The 14,335-nt window shown below is 44.9% G+C and overlaps 1 protein-coding gene across 3 annotated transcripts in view; it reads left to right on the forward strand.

Annotated features, from left to right (window-relative positions):
- COL27A1 (collagen type XXVII alpha 1 chain) overlaps positions 1 to 14,335 on the forward strand; it is a 242,693-nt gene that overhangs the window by 190,131 nt on the left and 38,227 nt on the right. For all 3 annotated transcript variants that reach the window (XM_020965661.2, XM_020965662.2, XM_020965665.2), the window contains exons 38-41: positions 7,950 to 8,003; positions 8,105 to 8,212; positions 10,156 to 10,209; positions 11,324 to 11,377. In XM_020965661.2, coding sequence (XP_020821320.1) covers positions 7,950 to 8,003; positions 8,105 to 8,212; positions 10,156 to 10,209; positions 11,324 to 11,377 — 270 coding nt within the window. The remainder of the gene's footprint in view (positions 1 to 7,949; positions 8,004 to 8,104; positions 8,213 to 10,155; positions 10,210 to 11,323; positions 11,378 to 14,335) is intronic.

The raw sequence follows: 14,335 nt of genomic DNA on the forward strand, positions 1-14,335 counted from the left end.
GTGATCCAGGCAGGGCTTCCCATACGATGTCTGAGAGGAGAGCAGAGCTGGCAGGCTTGACTAGAGCCTAGAGGGCACGTGAGAAGAGGAGGGGGAGGCTGGAGGCAGATCTGAAAGTTCTGCCGTTGATGACGGAGCACCAAGAGAGGGGAGCCAGGGAGATGTTCCCATAGCCTTGTGTGTTTCCACATCTGAGTTCTGGCTGCTCAGTTTGTCAGTTGCCTGGCCTCTAAAGCAGTGGTCTCAGGGCCTTGCCCCAAGAGGCCTCAGGGCTTGGCCTCTCCAGGAGCATGCCCTTCTCTGTCATGTGCATGTAGTGGCTCACTCAGACATTCCCTTCCCTCTTTGTCCCTTTATGAAGACATTCCTGAGGGTCTAGGAGGTCCTGGAGTCTTCAGAGAGTCGTCTTGGCCACTCTCATTTTCCTTGCCACCCTCCATAAACTCACTGTGCTTTGTACATTCACAACTGCCTGGACTGGTGGCCTATTTAAGACCAGACTTATTTAAAGTCACATAGCATCTGTAAACCTCCCCTCCCCCACCTCATCAGATGAGAGCAGATCTTGGCTAGATCTTGGCACTGGAAAGATATTTTCTCAGAAAAGCATTCAGTCAATGCTTTGATGATCCTTGTCTTCCCAAGGATGTGATTGCTGGGATCAGACAGTCAGTTTTCTGGCAAATATGATCCCTTCTAAGCTTGGCAAGTGAATCTTATGGGTCTCCCTATTCCCACCCTCCCAAACCTGCAGGCGTACTGGGTTTGCATTCTGATTTCACCGTTAAAAAGCAGAATTAAAAAAAAACAAACGACCTTAGAGCCAGAATCAGGATTGTGGATATAGAGCTGGAAGGGACCTTATAGGCCATCTCATCCAACCTCTTCATTTTATAGTTGAGGAAGTTAGGACCCAGAGGGAATAAGTGATTTGCCCAAGGTCACATGGATATTAAGTGGCAAGGGTGGCCTTTGAACCTTGGTACTATGACTTCAAATTGCTATTTCCTCTTACACCACATAGCCTCTCAGGGACATTAGAAATCACCTAGTGTATCTCCCCACATTTTACAAAATGAAGAAACCAACCAAATGTCTATGGGCAAATCACTTTCCCCCTGTGAGCCTCAGTTTCCTCATCCATAAAGTGGGCCTGGTCATCAAACAGAATTTTATGAAGATCAAGCCAAATGGTATATGTGTAGAAATCATTTAGTAAGCCCTAAAGCAGAATACAACCATTTCTGCAGCTCTTCAGTTTTCCTTGGACCCTTGGCTGTTGCAGATTGGAAAGGGTTAATCAGGTATGGCCAAAATGTTAAATTTCAAAATGCCAGAATCCCTCTGGCATTTGATCTGTGTTTTAAAAAAATAGTAATAATCCTCGGCTCAGTTTCCGATAGACTCCTTGCCAGAACTGTAGCTGGGAAATAGTAGAATTTTTTTAAAAAAAAATAAAATTTTATGGGCAGTTAGTTCCTGGGAATGAAATGTTGTCTGGCATCTCAAAAATACATCTATATGTACTGCAAAGCAGCCAAGATGCTAATAATCTCAGCAGTCATATTTCATTAGGAAAAAAAAATCTACAACCTTCCATGTCTTTTGGCCTGGGGAGGTCCCCGGTCATATCAACTGTGCAGCCTGCACTGTGTGGGGTGAGTTGAAAGGGCAGGAGACCCAGAGGCGCTCAGAGAGAGATCGTGTGTCTGATCGTGAGTCTGAGTTTTGGCTCATCATCTTTGGATTCTTATTAGTTGAATCACTTTTTTTTACATGAGAATCTGTTGTTGTAATCTTTTATTTGACGAGAAAAATTACCTCCCATGATTTAATAATCACCCTGCTGTCTAGGGAGCAGCTCTGGCCAAAGGGAAAGCCCATTACGTGAAAAATTGAGAATTACAGGTTCTGAATTCTTTAGAGAATGCTGTATAACCCTTGGTAAGTTTTTCTCCCTCTCAGTGCATTGAGGCTACACTGTAGTCCCTTTTGAGACACATTACAGATGAGATCTCTTTGTCTCCCAAGTCTCAGTGAGAAGGTAAAGGCTCCATAGTGGAGAAGAAGAAGAAGCTGAAGTGAGAGAGAAAGAGAGAGAGACAGACAGACACAGACAGAGAGGGAGACAGAGAGACAGAGAGACAGAGAGAGAGACAGAGAGAGACAGAGAGAGACAGAGAGAAGAGAGAGAGAGACAGAGAGAGAGAGAGAGAGAGAGAGAGAGAGAGAGAGAGAGAGAGAGAGACAGAGACAGAGAGACAGAGAGACAGAGAGAGAGAGAGAGAACACCAGAAACAGAACTGGGATTGTAACCCAAACATCTTGTCTCTATGCCAAGTGCACAGGTCTGAGATGATCCAAGGGAGCCCCAAGATGGTGAGGGTCATTGGAAAACACTTTCCTTTAACACAATAGTCGTATATAAAGAGTTTATTGTGTTGAAGGAACACTCTTGTTGTTGTGAACAGAAAGATAGATACAACACAAGCCCTTCTGTCTAAGGAGACTGATCATCTAATGGTAGAAGGAAGAGGACAAATACACCGATAGTTGTGATACAAGGGAAAGTGTGGTCATTTAGCAGAGAGGTCCCAGTGAAATGCTCTGAGAGTATAAGGAAGAAGAGAAAATTTTCATCCTGGGACAGTAGGGAAAGTGTAAGAGGGAGAGAGGAGAGGGTGAGAGAGGATTCATGGAGAAGATGGTACCAAAAGAGGGCTTTGGAAGAAAGGAGGCTTTCATTCAGAGTTGAGAGAGGAGGAGGTGATGAGGAAGTCTACTCCAGGCATGGAAGATGGTGGGAACAGAGGCACAGCCAAAGGAGAGGCAGGCTGAGAGGGGGAGATAGAGTTGTCTAGTTTGACAGAAATATAAACTACATAAAAGAGAGTAGTATAAGATGAGTTTGAATGAATAATTTTGAGCCAGAATGCAGTGAGGGCCTTGAATGTCCATCAGAAGTTATTTAATACACAATGGGGATCCATTGAAGGTTTCTGAGGGGAGGAGTAGTATGAACCAATATTGGTTCATTAGAAAGATTATATGGTTAGCTACATGAAGGATAGTCTGGAGAAAGGGTAGTCTATAGAAGCAAGAAGTCCTGGGCAGATGATATTAAATAGTCCAGTTTAAAAGAGATGCAGGCCCAGACTAGCATTGTCATAGTAGGAATGGGAAGGAAAGACTGGGTGTGAATGATATTAGAGAGGTAGAAACAACAGGACTCGAAAATATAGGATCTGTGGTTTGAGAAAGAGAAGAATGACTCCTAGATCGAGAGCCTTGAGGGCCGGGGAAATGATGGCACCTTTAACTGAAGTCAGTGTTGGGGTAAGGGAACGAATTCATAGAATCCTATTCAGTTGGGGTCAGTGGGGACAGAATCAATCAATCAATTAACCAACGTTTATTAAGTGCCTTGCCATATGTCAGGAGCTGCTAGATGCTGGGGTTAAAAATACAAAAAAGGAAACAATCTCTACACTCAAGCAACTCCCATTCTAATATCAGAACATAGAATGGTGGAGCTGGAAGAGACTTTAGAGAGAATCCAGTCGAAGCCCCTTTTCTTCCCTCCTCCAGAAACAGCCTGGAGAAGGGAAATGACTTTTCCAAGGATGCCCATATACCTGCTTTGCAGCAGAAATAGGATTAGAAGCCAGGGCTCTTGACTCCCATTTGAAAAGTGGTTCTACTTCACTGCACCTGCCTCAAGAATTAAAGGGGAGAAACAAATGAGATAAAAGAAGGACTATATCTGTGGTTTTGCTGGCCTAGGGAACTGCTGTCAGTGGAGATCATCACCTTCTCTCCAGCTTCGAATCTGAGAGGTTAAGTCATTTATCCAGGGTCACACAGCTCAGTCAGTGGCAGAGTCAGGGCTGGAATCCAGGCCTTCCTGGCTCAGGGGCTGCTTCTCCATTCACTATGCTAGGCTGCTTCTGATGGGAAAGAAAATGAACTGGTGACTTTTTCATCTGAATTTTGTGAGCATGATGATCTTGCTATTTTCCTAAATTCAGCTCAACATCTTACAATGAAACTCTTTCTCCCCTCCATATTCAAGAATCATTTCCCAGCAACCAAAAACATTTTTCTCCCAAACAAACTGAAAAAAGTCCCTCACATGTCACAAAAGGCCCTTCTTACAAACCCATTTATGTCAAACTTCCTTCTGACTATTAGAGGGGTAATTACATTTTCACTGGCCCCTAATTTGTTATTTCACTGAGGCTCAAAGCAGTACAAATTTACCTCTAGTCAATTAGCTTTCTAAACTCATAGCCCTTTATGAAAGTTCAGAAGAGAAATGGATTTTAAGGTGGTTACTCCTCATCACTAAACACTGGGGCTGATGGGTAAATTCATGTGTTAGGGTTTATGATCTGGAGACCAGACCACAGAAGGTAACAAATGGGGACAAGTCTTTCTTTTTCACTTGGGTAACAAAAGAAAGAGCAGACACAGCCCAGGGTGGGATGGAACAAAGTCAATAAATAGCCCCAGGGAAAAATGAGGAGGAAGAAGGAAAGATCATTGGGATCAGAAAGAAGTTCTCTGATTGACCCATGTCTAGAAAGGCCAGTCTTGGGCAGGCAAAGGACATTTCAAAGGCCAACATCTGTTTCAGCAGCAGCTCAACAAGACCCAAAGACAGAGCAGGCAGTGAGAAAAGTGTCCTTCTGCCCTTTAGAAGGATACGGCAAGGGAGCTGAAGATGATGACATCAACACTAGCAGAGAGATGTGGGCTGACCTTCCAAGCACAATGGGCCACTGTCAAGAAGGCACCTCTGTGGACTAAACCAGCTGCCCACTCCTGGCTTCTCTGTGGGTCCTGCCCCAGTTGCAGAGAAGGCAGATAAGATGTGACCAGGTTCCAAAATCCAAAAAAAGTGGCCCACTAAGGTGCACGAAAAGTCATGCTGGGAACTTGGAAGAAATAGAATCACGCCTTAGAAATGGAAGAAGCATTAGAAGTCATCTTGTCCAAACCCTTTGTGGTGCAGAGGGATAGAATAAGACCCAGGACGTGGAAGTGATTTGGCTAAGGTCACATGGGCAGTTGATTGCAGACCGAGGTCTATAATCAAAGTTTCCTCTTTTTAACACCTATATTCCTTCCACTATACCATAAATAGCAGATGACTATGTATCTATGTAGATGACTCCCAGATCTAGATATCCAGCCTTCTCCAGTCATGTCTCTCTGCTTGCTGAGCATCTCTCCTAGATGTGTGGTAGGCACCTGTAACTCAACATATTTAAAACAAAATTCTTTTCCCCTAAATCTATCATGTAGAAGGCATCACCATCCTTCCCCATACCCAAGTTCACAACTTTAGAGTCATTGTTTACTATTTTCTCAACTGCCCACATTCAATCAGTTGCCAACTCTTGCTGTTTCTACTACCACAATATCTCTCACATCTCCAATAATATGATGATCACCACAGTTTGTGGGTCCTCATCACCTCTTTTCTGGGCTACTACAGCAGCCTCCTAATCAGTCCCTCTGCTTCCAGGTGCTCCATTTTCCAATTCCTCCTTAATCCAGTTGCCACAACCTTCTTCCTAAGGCAGAGGTCTAACCATATTGCTGCCCTACTCAAAAATCGTAGTGGTTCCATATTGTTTCTGGGATAAATAAATCAACAAACATTTATTAAGTGCCTACTTGTGCCAGCATTGGAGATATAAAGAAAGATCTCCAGGCATAGGGGACAACCAGCAAAAATATTCAATCAGGAGATGGAGTGTCTTGTTTAGAAGAACAGTACGAAAGCCAGTGTCACTGGATCTCAGAGTATGTGGATGGGATTAAGGTGTAAAAAGACTGGAAAGAGGCCAGCTTATGCAGGGCTTTAAAAGTCAGAGGAGTTTACATGTGTTCCTAGAGTTAACAGGGAATCATTGGAGTTTATTAAATAGAGGAGTGATATGGACAGAGCTGCACCTTAAGAAGTTCAGTTTGACAATTGAATGGAAGATGGCCAGGAGTGAGGAGAGACTTAAGGCAGGGAGACTGATGGTTGATCTATAGCTTTTGCAATAGTCCAGGTGTGAGATGATGAGGGCCTGTACCAGGGGGGTTACAGTGTCAGAGGAGAAAAGGGTGAGCCTATGAGAAATGTCATGAAGGTAGAAATGACAGGGCTTGACAACTGATTGGGTGCAGGAGAGAGTAAGAGTCTAGGACTATACATAGGTTGTGAGCCTGGGTAACTACGGGAATGGTGGTACCTTGGACAGCAATAGGGACAGTAACAGGAAGAAGAAAGGGTTTTGGGGAAAAGATAATGAGATACATTTTGGACATGTTGCATTTAAGATGTCTTGAGAACATCCTCTTCAAGATGTCTTATAACAGTTGGAGGTATGAGACTGGAAGTTGAGGGCAAATTAGGACTGGACAAGTAGATCTGTCAGTCATCTGTATAAAAAAAAAATTAAAGCCATGGGAGCTAATGAGATCATCAAGTGAAATAGTATAGAGGAAGAACAAAGAGAGTCTGGGACAGAGTCATAGGGAACCCCTGAGGACAAAATATAAACTTTCCAGCCTAGCATCGAAAGCCCTTTGCAATCTGTGCAGCCTTGTCATTTTACAGATGGGCAAACTGATACCTGGAAAGTAAAGTAAGTTGCCCATTATGACAGAAGGAGGTGATCTTGATAAAACCTCATAGCATGCAGGGTTTTTGAGTTAATGAAGTCATAGCAAATAAGAAATCTTATTCCAGCCGCACAATAGCCCCATGAGGACAACAAGAGAAGGTATTTTTGTCATCAGTTCACATACAAATGATGCTTAGTGAGGTAAAGTACTTGTCTCGGGGCATGCAGGTAATACACAACATAGCTAAGTATCCACAAACATGACTCCAAAGCCATGGCTGTTTCCACTGACTGTCACTGGATCCTCATGGTTTAATTTGGGTTCAGTGGATTTCCTGTAACATAGGAAGCCCAGGAGCATTGGTGTTACTGTCTTAGATTCTTTTTTAGCTTTCATTAGATCTCAGTCCATGAAGTTGAGGTATTTGGATTACATTCAGTCCTCCAATTTCATGTCTTTCCTGAATAACTATCCAGATTGGCTTGCTGATCTTCTGGCACCATGTTCTAGTACCTGCTGGTACTTGGGCTTCATGGTGGGGAGGCCAGGCCCCCTTCTCAGAGAAGACTAGCCCTGAAGATACTTCATGGAGGCTGACCTGCAGAGACCTCTCTGCTAAAAGCCACCTGTAAGATCTGTCAGGCTTAGGAAGTACTCATCCCTTAGTCTCAGCCAAGCCAAGCAGTAGACATTTTTATATCATCGTTGTTGCAGAAGTCCTATTGCTGTACATCTCAGAACGAGTCTGAAATCCAGGGTCAAGAGGTATAATTTGGGGGGAAAGCCAATTGCAATATTTTATCATCAATTTTAAAACTCATGTACGCATGAACCTTGGACTTTTAATTCCCCTCCACCCGTACTATCCTGTTGGACTCAGTGCAAAGGCAAATAGATTTTTCTTTAAAAACTTAAGAAATGTCTCCAGTTCACCTTTGAATGAACAATGACTTTCTAGAGACAGGAGAACCTTCCTCCTTCCCCATCCCATCTGGTGACCTGAGCGTTCCATTTCAGATCGTATCTCATTCCTCTTCAAAGTGTCCAATGCAGGGACTGGGCTTTCTACTTAAGCTGGTCCTCTAGGTGTCTGTTCTTTCCTGGCTGCCCATGAGCATAAGTTGGATACATATTAGAGTACTGAGCCCCCTCAGTCCCAACTCATCAGGGCATTCATAGCCATAGTGAGGGATTAGTTATTTTTTTCATAAGCCTTTAGGAAAAGTAAGATGTGGCAAAGTGGAGCTGAGGACAGTGGGGAGAACCTGTTGGGTTTCCCATTGGGTTAAGTCTTATTTCTTTCTTGGTTTGGGTTTTCACCATAGGGTCCAGAAGGAAAACCAGGCAAACAAGGCGAGAAGGGACGAACTGGACCCAAGGTAGAGTTTGCCACCTCTTTCTCCATGCTGTTACTGGTCTTCCCCTCATCCTTGTAACATAGTCCCTGAGGGAATTACAGTTTCTCTCCTTTCTCTTATAGGGTGCAAAGGGCTACCAAGGGCACCTTGGTGAAATGGGCGTTCCAGGAGAGCCCGGGCCAGCTGGCAATCAAGGCCCAAAAGGATCCCGAGGCACCCTGGGACCAACGGTGAGAATGGCCCTGCTGCCCATGGGAGCTGTGACTTCAGAGCACCCTGGGGCATGGGAGGCCTGAGTTCAGAAGGCCCAATGAATAGGTGAAGGGGGAAAGAGATCAGTTTGTAAGAACCATTTGTGCTTGAGCCAGTTGGGGGATGAGTTAGGGTATAAATGCAGCTGGTTCCTCTGGCACTAATGTCAATATTTTACCCAGCTGTTAGCAGAACAGCTGAGAGGGTTTCATAGTGACATCTCTTTTAGAGCTCTCTGGTTGATCCCAAATGTTGAGTCTTCTCTGTGCAGCCATCTGTAAGGAGCTGACCTTTCAGCCTGGAGGATGCTGCGATGGTCTGGAGTTTCCTCTGAGATAGACCCAAGCTCACTTGGGCCTTTGTGAGCCCACATTACATCAACTTTATTATCCCACCCAGGGATCTATGAGCCAGACAGAGGGTGGGTTGGGACTTCCTTCTGTTCCTTATCAAGCAGAGCAGGGGAAATCCAGGAGCCAACTAGTACAGAGAACAGAAGCGGGGATAGAGGCGGTGGGCATGCCAACTCCTGGGACAAGAACCAAGAGAAGAGTCAGAGAAAGAGAATAGCTAAGGAAGGTCATCAGCTCTAGCTCTGTCTGTATTTCAATGAGGAGCAGGGATACCTGCTATATTGGCTTTTATGGTTTCCTGTAACTTGGTAACTCTCTCCTTTTGTTGCTTATTAGCTTAAACCCTATCCAGTCCCCTCTAGTCACTACCAGTATTAAAAAAAAACCCTTTAGGAGAAAAAAACAAACAAATTAGAAAAGAGCTTTGTGTTTCTTTGACAGTCAGCAGAGAGGTAGAGAGCTGTGACTTGTTTTTCAGAGCCCTTGGGTGAGGGGGAAACTAGGTAGAAGTATGGGGGCTGGGGGTGGCAGGGAGCAGAGAACTTTGGGTACAACAGATCCCTGAGAGAGAAGAATGTGGGGTTCTGGGGACTCAGAGGTGTCCCCAAAGGCTCTTAATTGGCAGGAGGCTTCACAGTGCACCACACCACCCAGAGGAAACCTGTAAGACAGCCTCCCTTACACAAAGTAATCCACATCTGTTGAGTCCTGTCTTATGTTTTATCTTCTGTCAGAATTTCTGCTGGGAAGTGGATTAAAAATAGCTTCGTCAGTTCTTGCCAATAGATTTGGAAATAGGTTCAAAACATTTAGATCCTGTATGGAAAATTCAGATCATGGGATTATAGATCATGGGATCATGGAACTAAAACTTGAAGGGCCCTCAGAGGCCATCTAGTTGAACGGGTCAGTGAGGTTATTCACCTCCAGAGAGGCTGCTTCCACAAGGAAATGTTGATGAGATAGAGGCCATCTGAATCCCCTCTGGGCTAGTATAATAATAGTAACAATGATAATAAAAATAATGATAACAACTGATATTTTTAAAGATTTCAGAGTGCTTTATCTGCATCATCTAATTTTAACCACACAACAGCTGTGGGAGGTAGATGCTAGGTATTCTTATCCCCAGTTTTACAGATGAGGGAACTAAAGTGCAGAGAGGTTAAGAGGCTTGCCCACAGTCACACAGCTAGTAAGTGTCAGAGATAGGAATCAGATGCAGGTCTTCCTGATTCCAAGTCCAGAGTTCTATCCACTGCACTGTATTGGTATATATGTCTCTGAGAGGGTTAGTAATATGGAGGACATAGCTCAGGGATCTGGGTCTGGGCTTCTTGACTTTCCCAATGGAGCCCTAGTTTGAGAAGGTAATAAGAAAGTAAACAGGATGGCAGGGGGCTAGCTCTTCAACTCAGCCACTGTCTAACTAAAGCATTTGGTTTCATGACAAGCAAAAAGAACAGCTCAGCCACTTGGCTGGCCTTGGAAGAGCACAGCTCCCCAGTCAAGCATCACCCAGTAACAATGGGCATCCTATTTTTTCTTCTCTCTGGCTCCTTCCATAGGGTGCTCCAGGAAGGATGGGAGCTCAAGGAGAACCTGGATTGCCTGGTTATGATGTAAGATAACGTTTAAATTTTTTAAAAAGACCCTCACTTCTCCTTTCCTTGAGAACTCTGTCCTGCTCCCCAGTGATGTATTATATGTAACCTTGTGCTAACCAGAAGGGGAGGAGGAGATGATAAAGGGGAAAAGGAAGGCCCCTTTGTATCGACTGTTCAAACAGTGGTTCCTAGCCCATTTCATGGAACAGTGGGCAGTTGGTAAATATCCTACCAGCACCTGCTTACCAATTTGGGGAAAATATGGGGTCAAAGACACTTTACCATAGGTGGAGAAAAGAGAAAAATAGGAGAAAGGAAATGAGGGGCAGGGAAAGAGGTGATAGGGAGGGCATCACATAGACACAAAAGTGGGAGAGAGGAGAGCTGGGACAGAGGAGGAAGAGGGATAGGGCCAAGGAGAAAAAGAAGCTGAGTAGATGAAGGAAAAAGAGGAGAGAGGGGAGAAATGAAATAGGACACAGAAGAAGGAAACACAGAGGAGAGGTGGAATCTGGGTAAGGAGACAAGCAGGAGGAGCTGAGATGCCAATGATGTCATCACCATAGGGTACAGAAAGGTTTCAGAAGCATCATAGCTACGGCTGCTTGAGATGCACAGGATGGGAAGTGGGCCCTATATAGTGCCTCCAGAGTATGGGCATATGTTTAGCTCCAGATTAAATAGCTCGAAGGCATTGCCTTCCCATCCAGCATCTCAGCAGTATTCTGCCTGAGTTATCAGCTAATGCTCAGCTTCCCAGAGTGCCTGTTACTTTGGCTCAAGAGTGAGTACCAATGATCAGGTGTTCCTTGTACCTAATAACCTGGAACTGATGATGGAAGTCACTGAAAATTTAGTCAGAAAAGCGTGGAGCCTTCATGCTAGAAGGGCCTTTCAATATCACCCAGTGTAATCCTCTCAATTTTGCAGTTGAGGAAACTGAGGCTCAGAGAATGGAAGTAACTTGTCAAAGGCCAAAGAACTGATGACAGAGATAGGATCAGAACCCACGTCTTCAGTTCATTTTCTCCATTTCTGACTTCTCTTACTCTTTCCTTTGCCTAACTGGCTTCCTTAATTTTTGATGCCTTGGACATGGGACACTTACACTGTCTTCTGTTTCCTGTAGGGACACAAAGGACTACTGGGACCCATTGGACCCCCAGGGCCAAAAGGCGAGAAGGTGAGTGAGTCCCTAGCACCTGGAGAGAACTATGGGGAAGACAAACCAAATTCTTGTAAGTGAAATCAATGGTGCAGGCACAGTCCACATGGCTTCCAGGTGCAAGGAAAGCAGTGAGCTCATCCTGTCTGTGTTACTGGCAAATTATTGTAACATGGAAAGGCAGATGGAGACTAAGAGGCCCCTTTGGATGGCTGTGTTCAGAGAAGCAATGTGGGGTGAACCAGCGTGACTTGGAAAGGGTTCCTGAGACTCGCACCCTATGAGCCAGGCGTTGAAGCTTCAAGGCTCCCGTCAGCCCATTGCCCTGGGCTCCGGGCTCATTAAAGCAAAGCAATAAAATTCTGGAATGATCTAATGGTAGATTTGGAAACCCTTTCATTTAGTAGATGAGGAAATAAGACCCAGATGAGGAGAGTGACATGTCCAAAGTCACACCATAACAAGGACAGAGCCCAGCCTAGAACATGGGTCTTCTAATTTGATGCTTTATCCATTCTACTACCCTGTCTCCCATATTGAAAGAATTCTCAATAGTTTGCATTCCCCTCTTTTTCTCCTCCCCGTCTTTAGTCCTGAAGCCAGAATGACTCAGAGGAACCATCCAACCACTATATCCTTTTTTTTTCCTTCTTTCCCTCACTCTCTTTTCTTCTCTCTTCCCTGGACCTTTTAAAGAATTTTGCTGAGTCAGCTCCTTTCTAACCAATTCGAGCTGGCCGGATGAGTCACACAACCTTAGCTTCCTGTCAAGTGCCGGCCCCTTCCCCAGCCCAGCTGGCTGGGGCCATCCCTGAATTGTGTTCAGAACTGGGCCCTGAGCCCTGGCAAGCCCAGAGCCTCAGAAGCTCTGTTACACTGAGTCCTTGTACCCATCATGTTCTTGGTTACTCCTGCTGTGGCTGTGGGTATTGACTAGAGCCAGTGTGGAAGAAGTTAACATCTCCCCTTCTAGTGATTCCCAATGCCCTTTTGCTCCAGGCAAAATTTTAATCTGTGTTCTGTATCCCAAGCCATCTGTGGCCAGAAGAGTATCATCTGTGGTCAGGAGTCAAAAGAAATCTAAATTTCCAGCCCAGCTCTGCTACTGAATCACTGGGTGTCCTCAAAGAAAAACTCATTTCCCTCTCTGAGCCTCAGTTCCTTCCTCTTTAAAAAGAGAAAACTGGACCAGATAATCTCTTAGAGCACAAGAAGTCACATAGTCAGGGAAAGAGCCTTCCAGGGTGAAGGTAAGTATAATGACTGTCCTAGTTGTCTAGACGCCCTCAGCATTGTCCATTCAAGGTTCCCAGGCTTTGGACACAAAGGCTCCACCTTCTGGCTTTGCCCATCAGAGCTTTTGTGAGGAAGGAGAAGGCGGGAGGACATGCTAATATGTAGGAACAAGCAGCAGTCAGGACTGTCCCCAAGGTCCTTATTGCCAGAAGTCATGCTCTTGAAGTCTTTTCTTGCCTAGCCTACCCTAATCAGAGAGCATTGGAGCTGGAAGAATCATTAGAGATCTTGTCCAACCCTCCTCCCCCATTTTGCAGATAGGGAAAGTGAGGTCCAGAAAAAAAGACCATTCCATAGGCTTCCCTCAAACACCATGGCACCCCAATATCAGCTCCTGAGGCCACATCCTGAACACAGATGGGTACTCAGAGTTATTGAGTACAGTAGTCATATAACTTGTTCAGGGATACCTAGAAAATCATTAGCTTCTCTAGATCAGAGCCCACAGAAGCAAAATTCTTGGGTCATTTATCAGTCTTAGCCATGAAGCCTCCCATGCTGTAGTGCAATCACTGACCAGTGTCCAAAATAGCCACCTGATAATCTTAACATTAAGCAGAGAGGACTTAGTAATGTCTTAGAAGGGAAGTCTGTGACCTTATCCTTAGTAGCACTAGTGAACACCAGCAAACCTTAGCATGTAAAGCTCATAGTCACTGACCCCCAAGCCTGGTCGATGAGAAAACAACATCTAATATGAACTAGCTAATGTGAAAGGCAGCTGGTTATAAGTGTCAGGAAGATTCAGGCTTTTGCCGTACTACAGGCTTCAAACTGCTATGAAAAGGAAGGGTCAATGAGATAGAATCAGAGGTTGTCCAGAACTGAGAGGGACCTTAGAACATGGAACGTCAGGGCTGGGAGGAACCTTAGAACATGGAATGTCAGGGCTGGGAGGGGCCTTAGAATACATAACACTCTGGGCAGCAGATGTTCAAATGTCTTCTCTTCCTGAATCCCCTTATGCCACCGTCCTCCCAGTCTCCTAGATTGACAACCTTGGATCTTCTTAACACTAAGCCTTCACAACCAATCAATTGCCAAGCCTCATCAATTCTTCCTCTGCATCTTACAGACATCTGTCCTCCTCTCCCTTCCCATGACCACTAGGCCTTGAGTTCTTATTTTGCCACCAACAGAGTGTGTGTTCTGAGCAAGTCGAAAGACCCTCTTTGGGCCTCTCTTTATTTGTAAAATGAGCAAGTTGCGGGGGCAGCTAGGTGGTGCGGTAGATAGAGCTCCAGCCTTGGAGTCAGGAGGACCTGAGTTCAAATCTAGCCTCAGACACTTGACACTTACTAGCTGTGTGACCCTGGGCAAGTCACAGTTAACCCTACAGAACCCTCTATCCTCTATCACCAAAAAAGCAAAAAAAAAAAAAAGAGCAAGTTGAACCAAACTTTTAAGTCTGTCAAGCTATCATTACCATCTCTCACATGGGCTTTTGAAATAGCTTCCTTATTCACTTCCCTGCTCCAAGTCTCACCCTTCTCCAATTCATTCTTCACACAGCTGCCAAAATCATCACTTCTCTGCTCAAAAATCTTCAGTGGCTCCCTATGTCCCCTAGCTAAGACCCAAACTTCTCAGCCTGGCATTTTAGGCCCTTCTGGTTCCAGCCTGCCTTCGCACATTTATTTCACATGACTCCCCTTCACAGACTCTGAACTCTGGACACAA

Source organism: Phascolarctos cinereus, unplaced genomic scaffold (genome assembly GCF_003287225.1).
Source record: "Phascolarctos cinereus isolate Bilbo 61053 unplaced genomic scaffold, phaCin_HiC Scaffold_2;HRSCAF=192, whole genome shotgun sequence".
In the NCBI taxonomy this organism is placed as follows: domain Eukaryota; kingdom Metazoa; phylum Chordata; class Mammalia; order Diprotodontia; family Phascolarctidae; genus Phascolarctos; species Phascolarctos cinereus.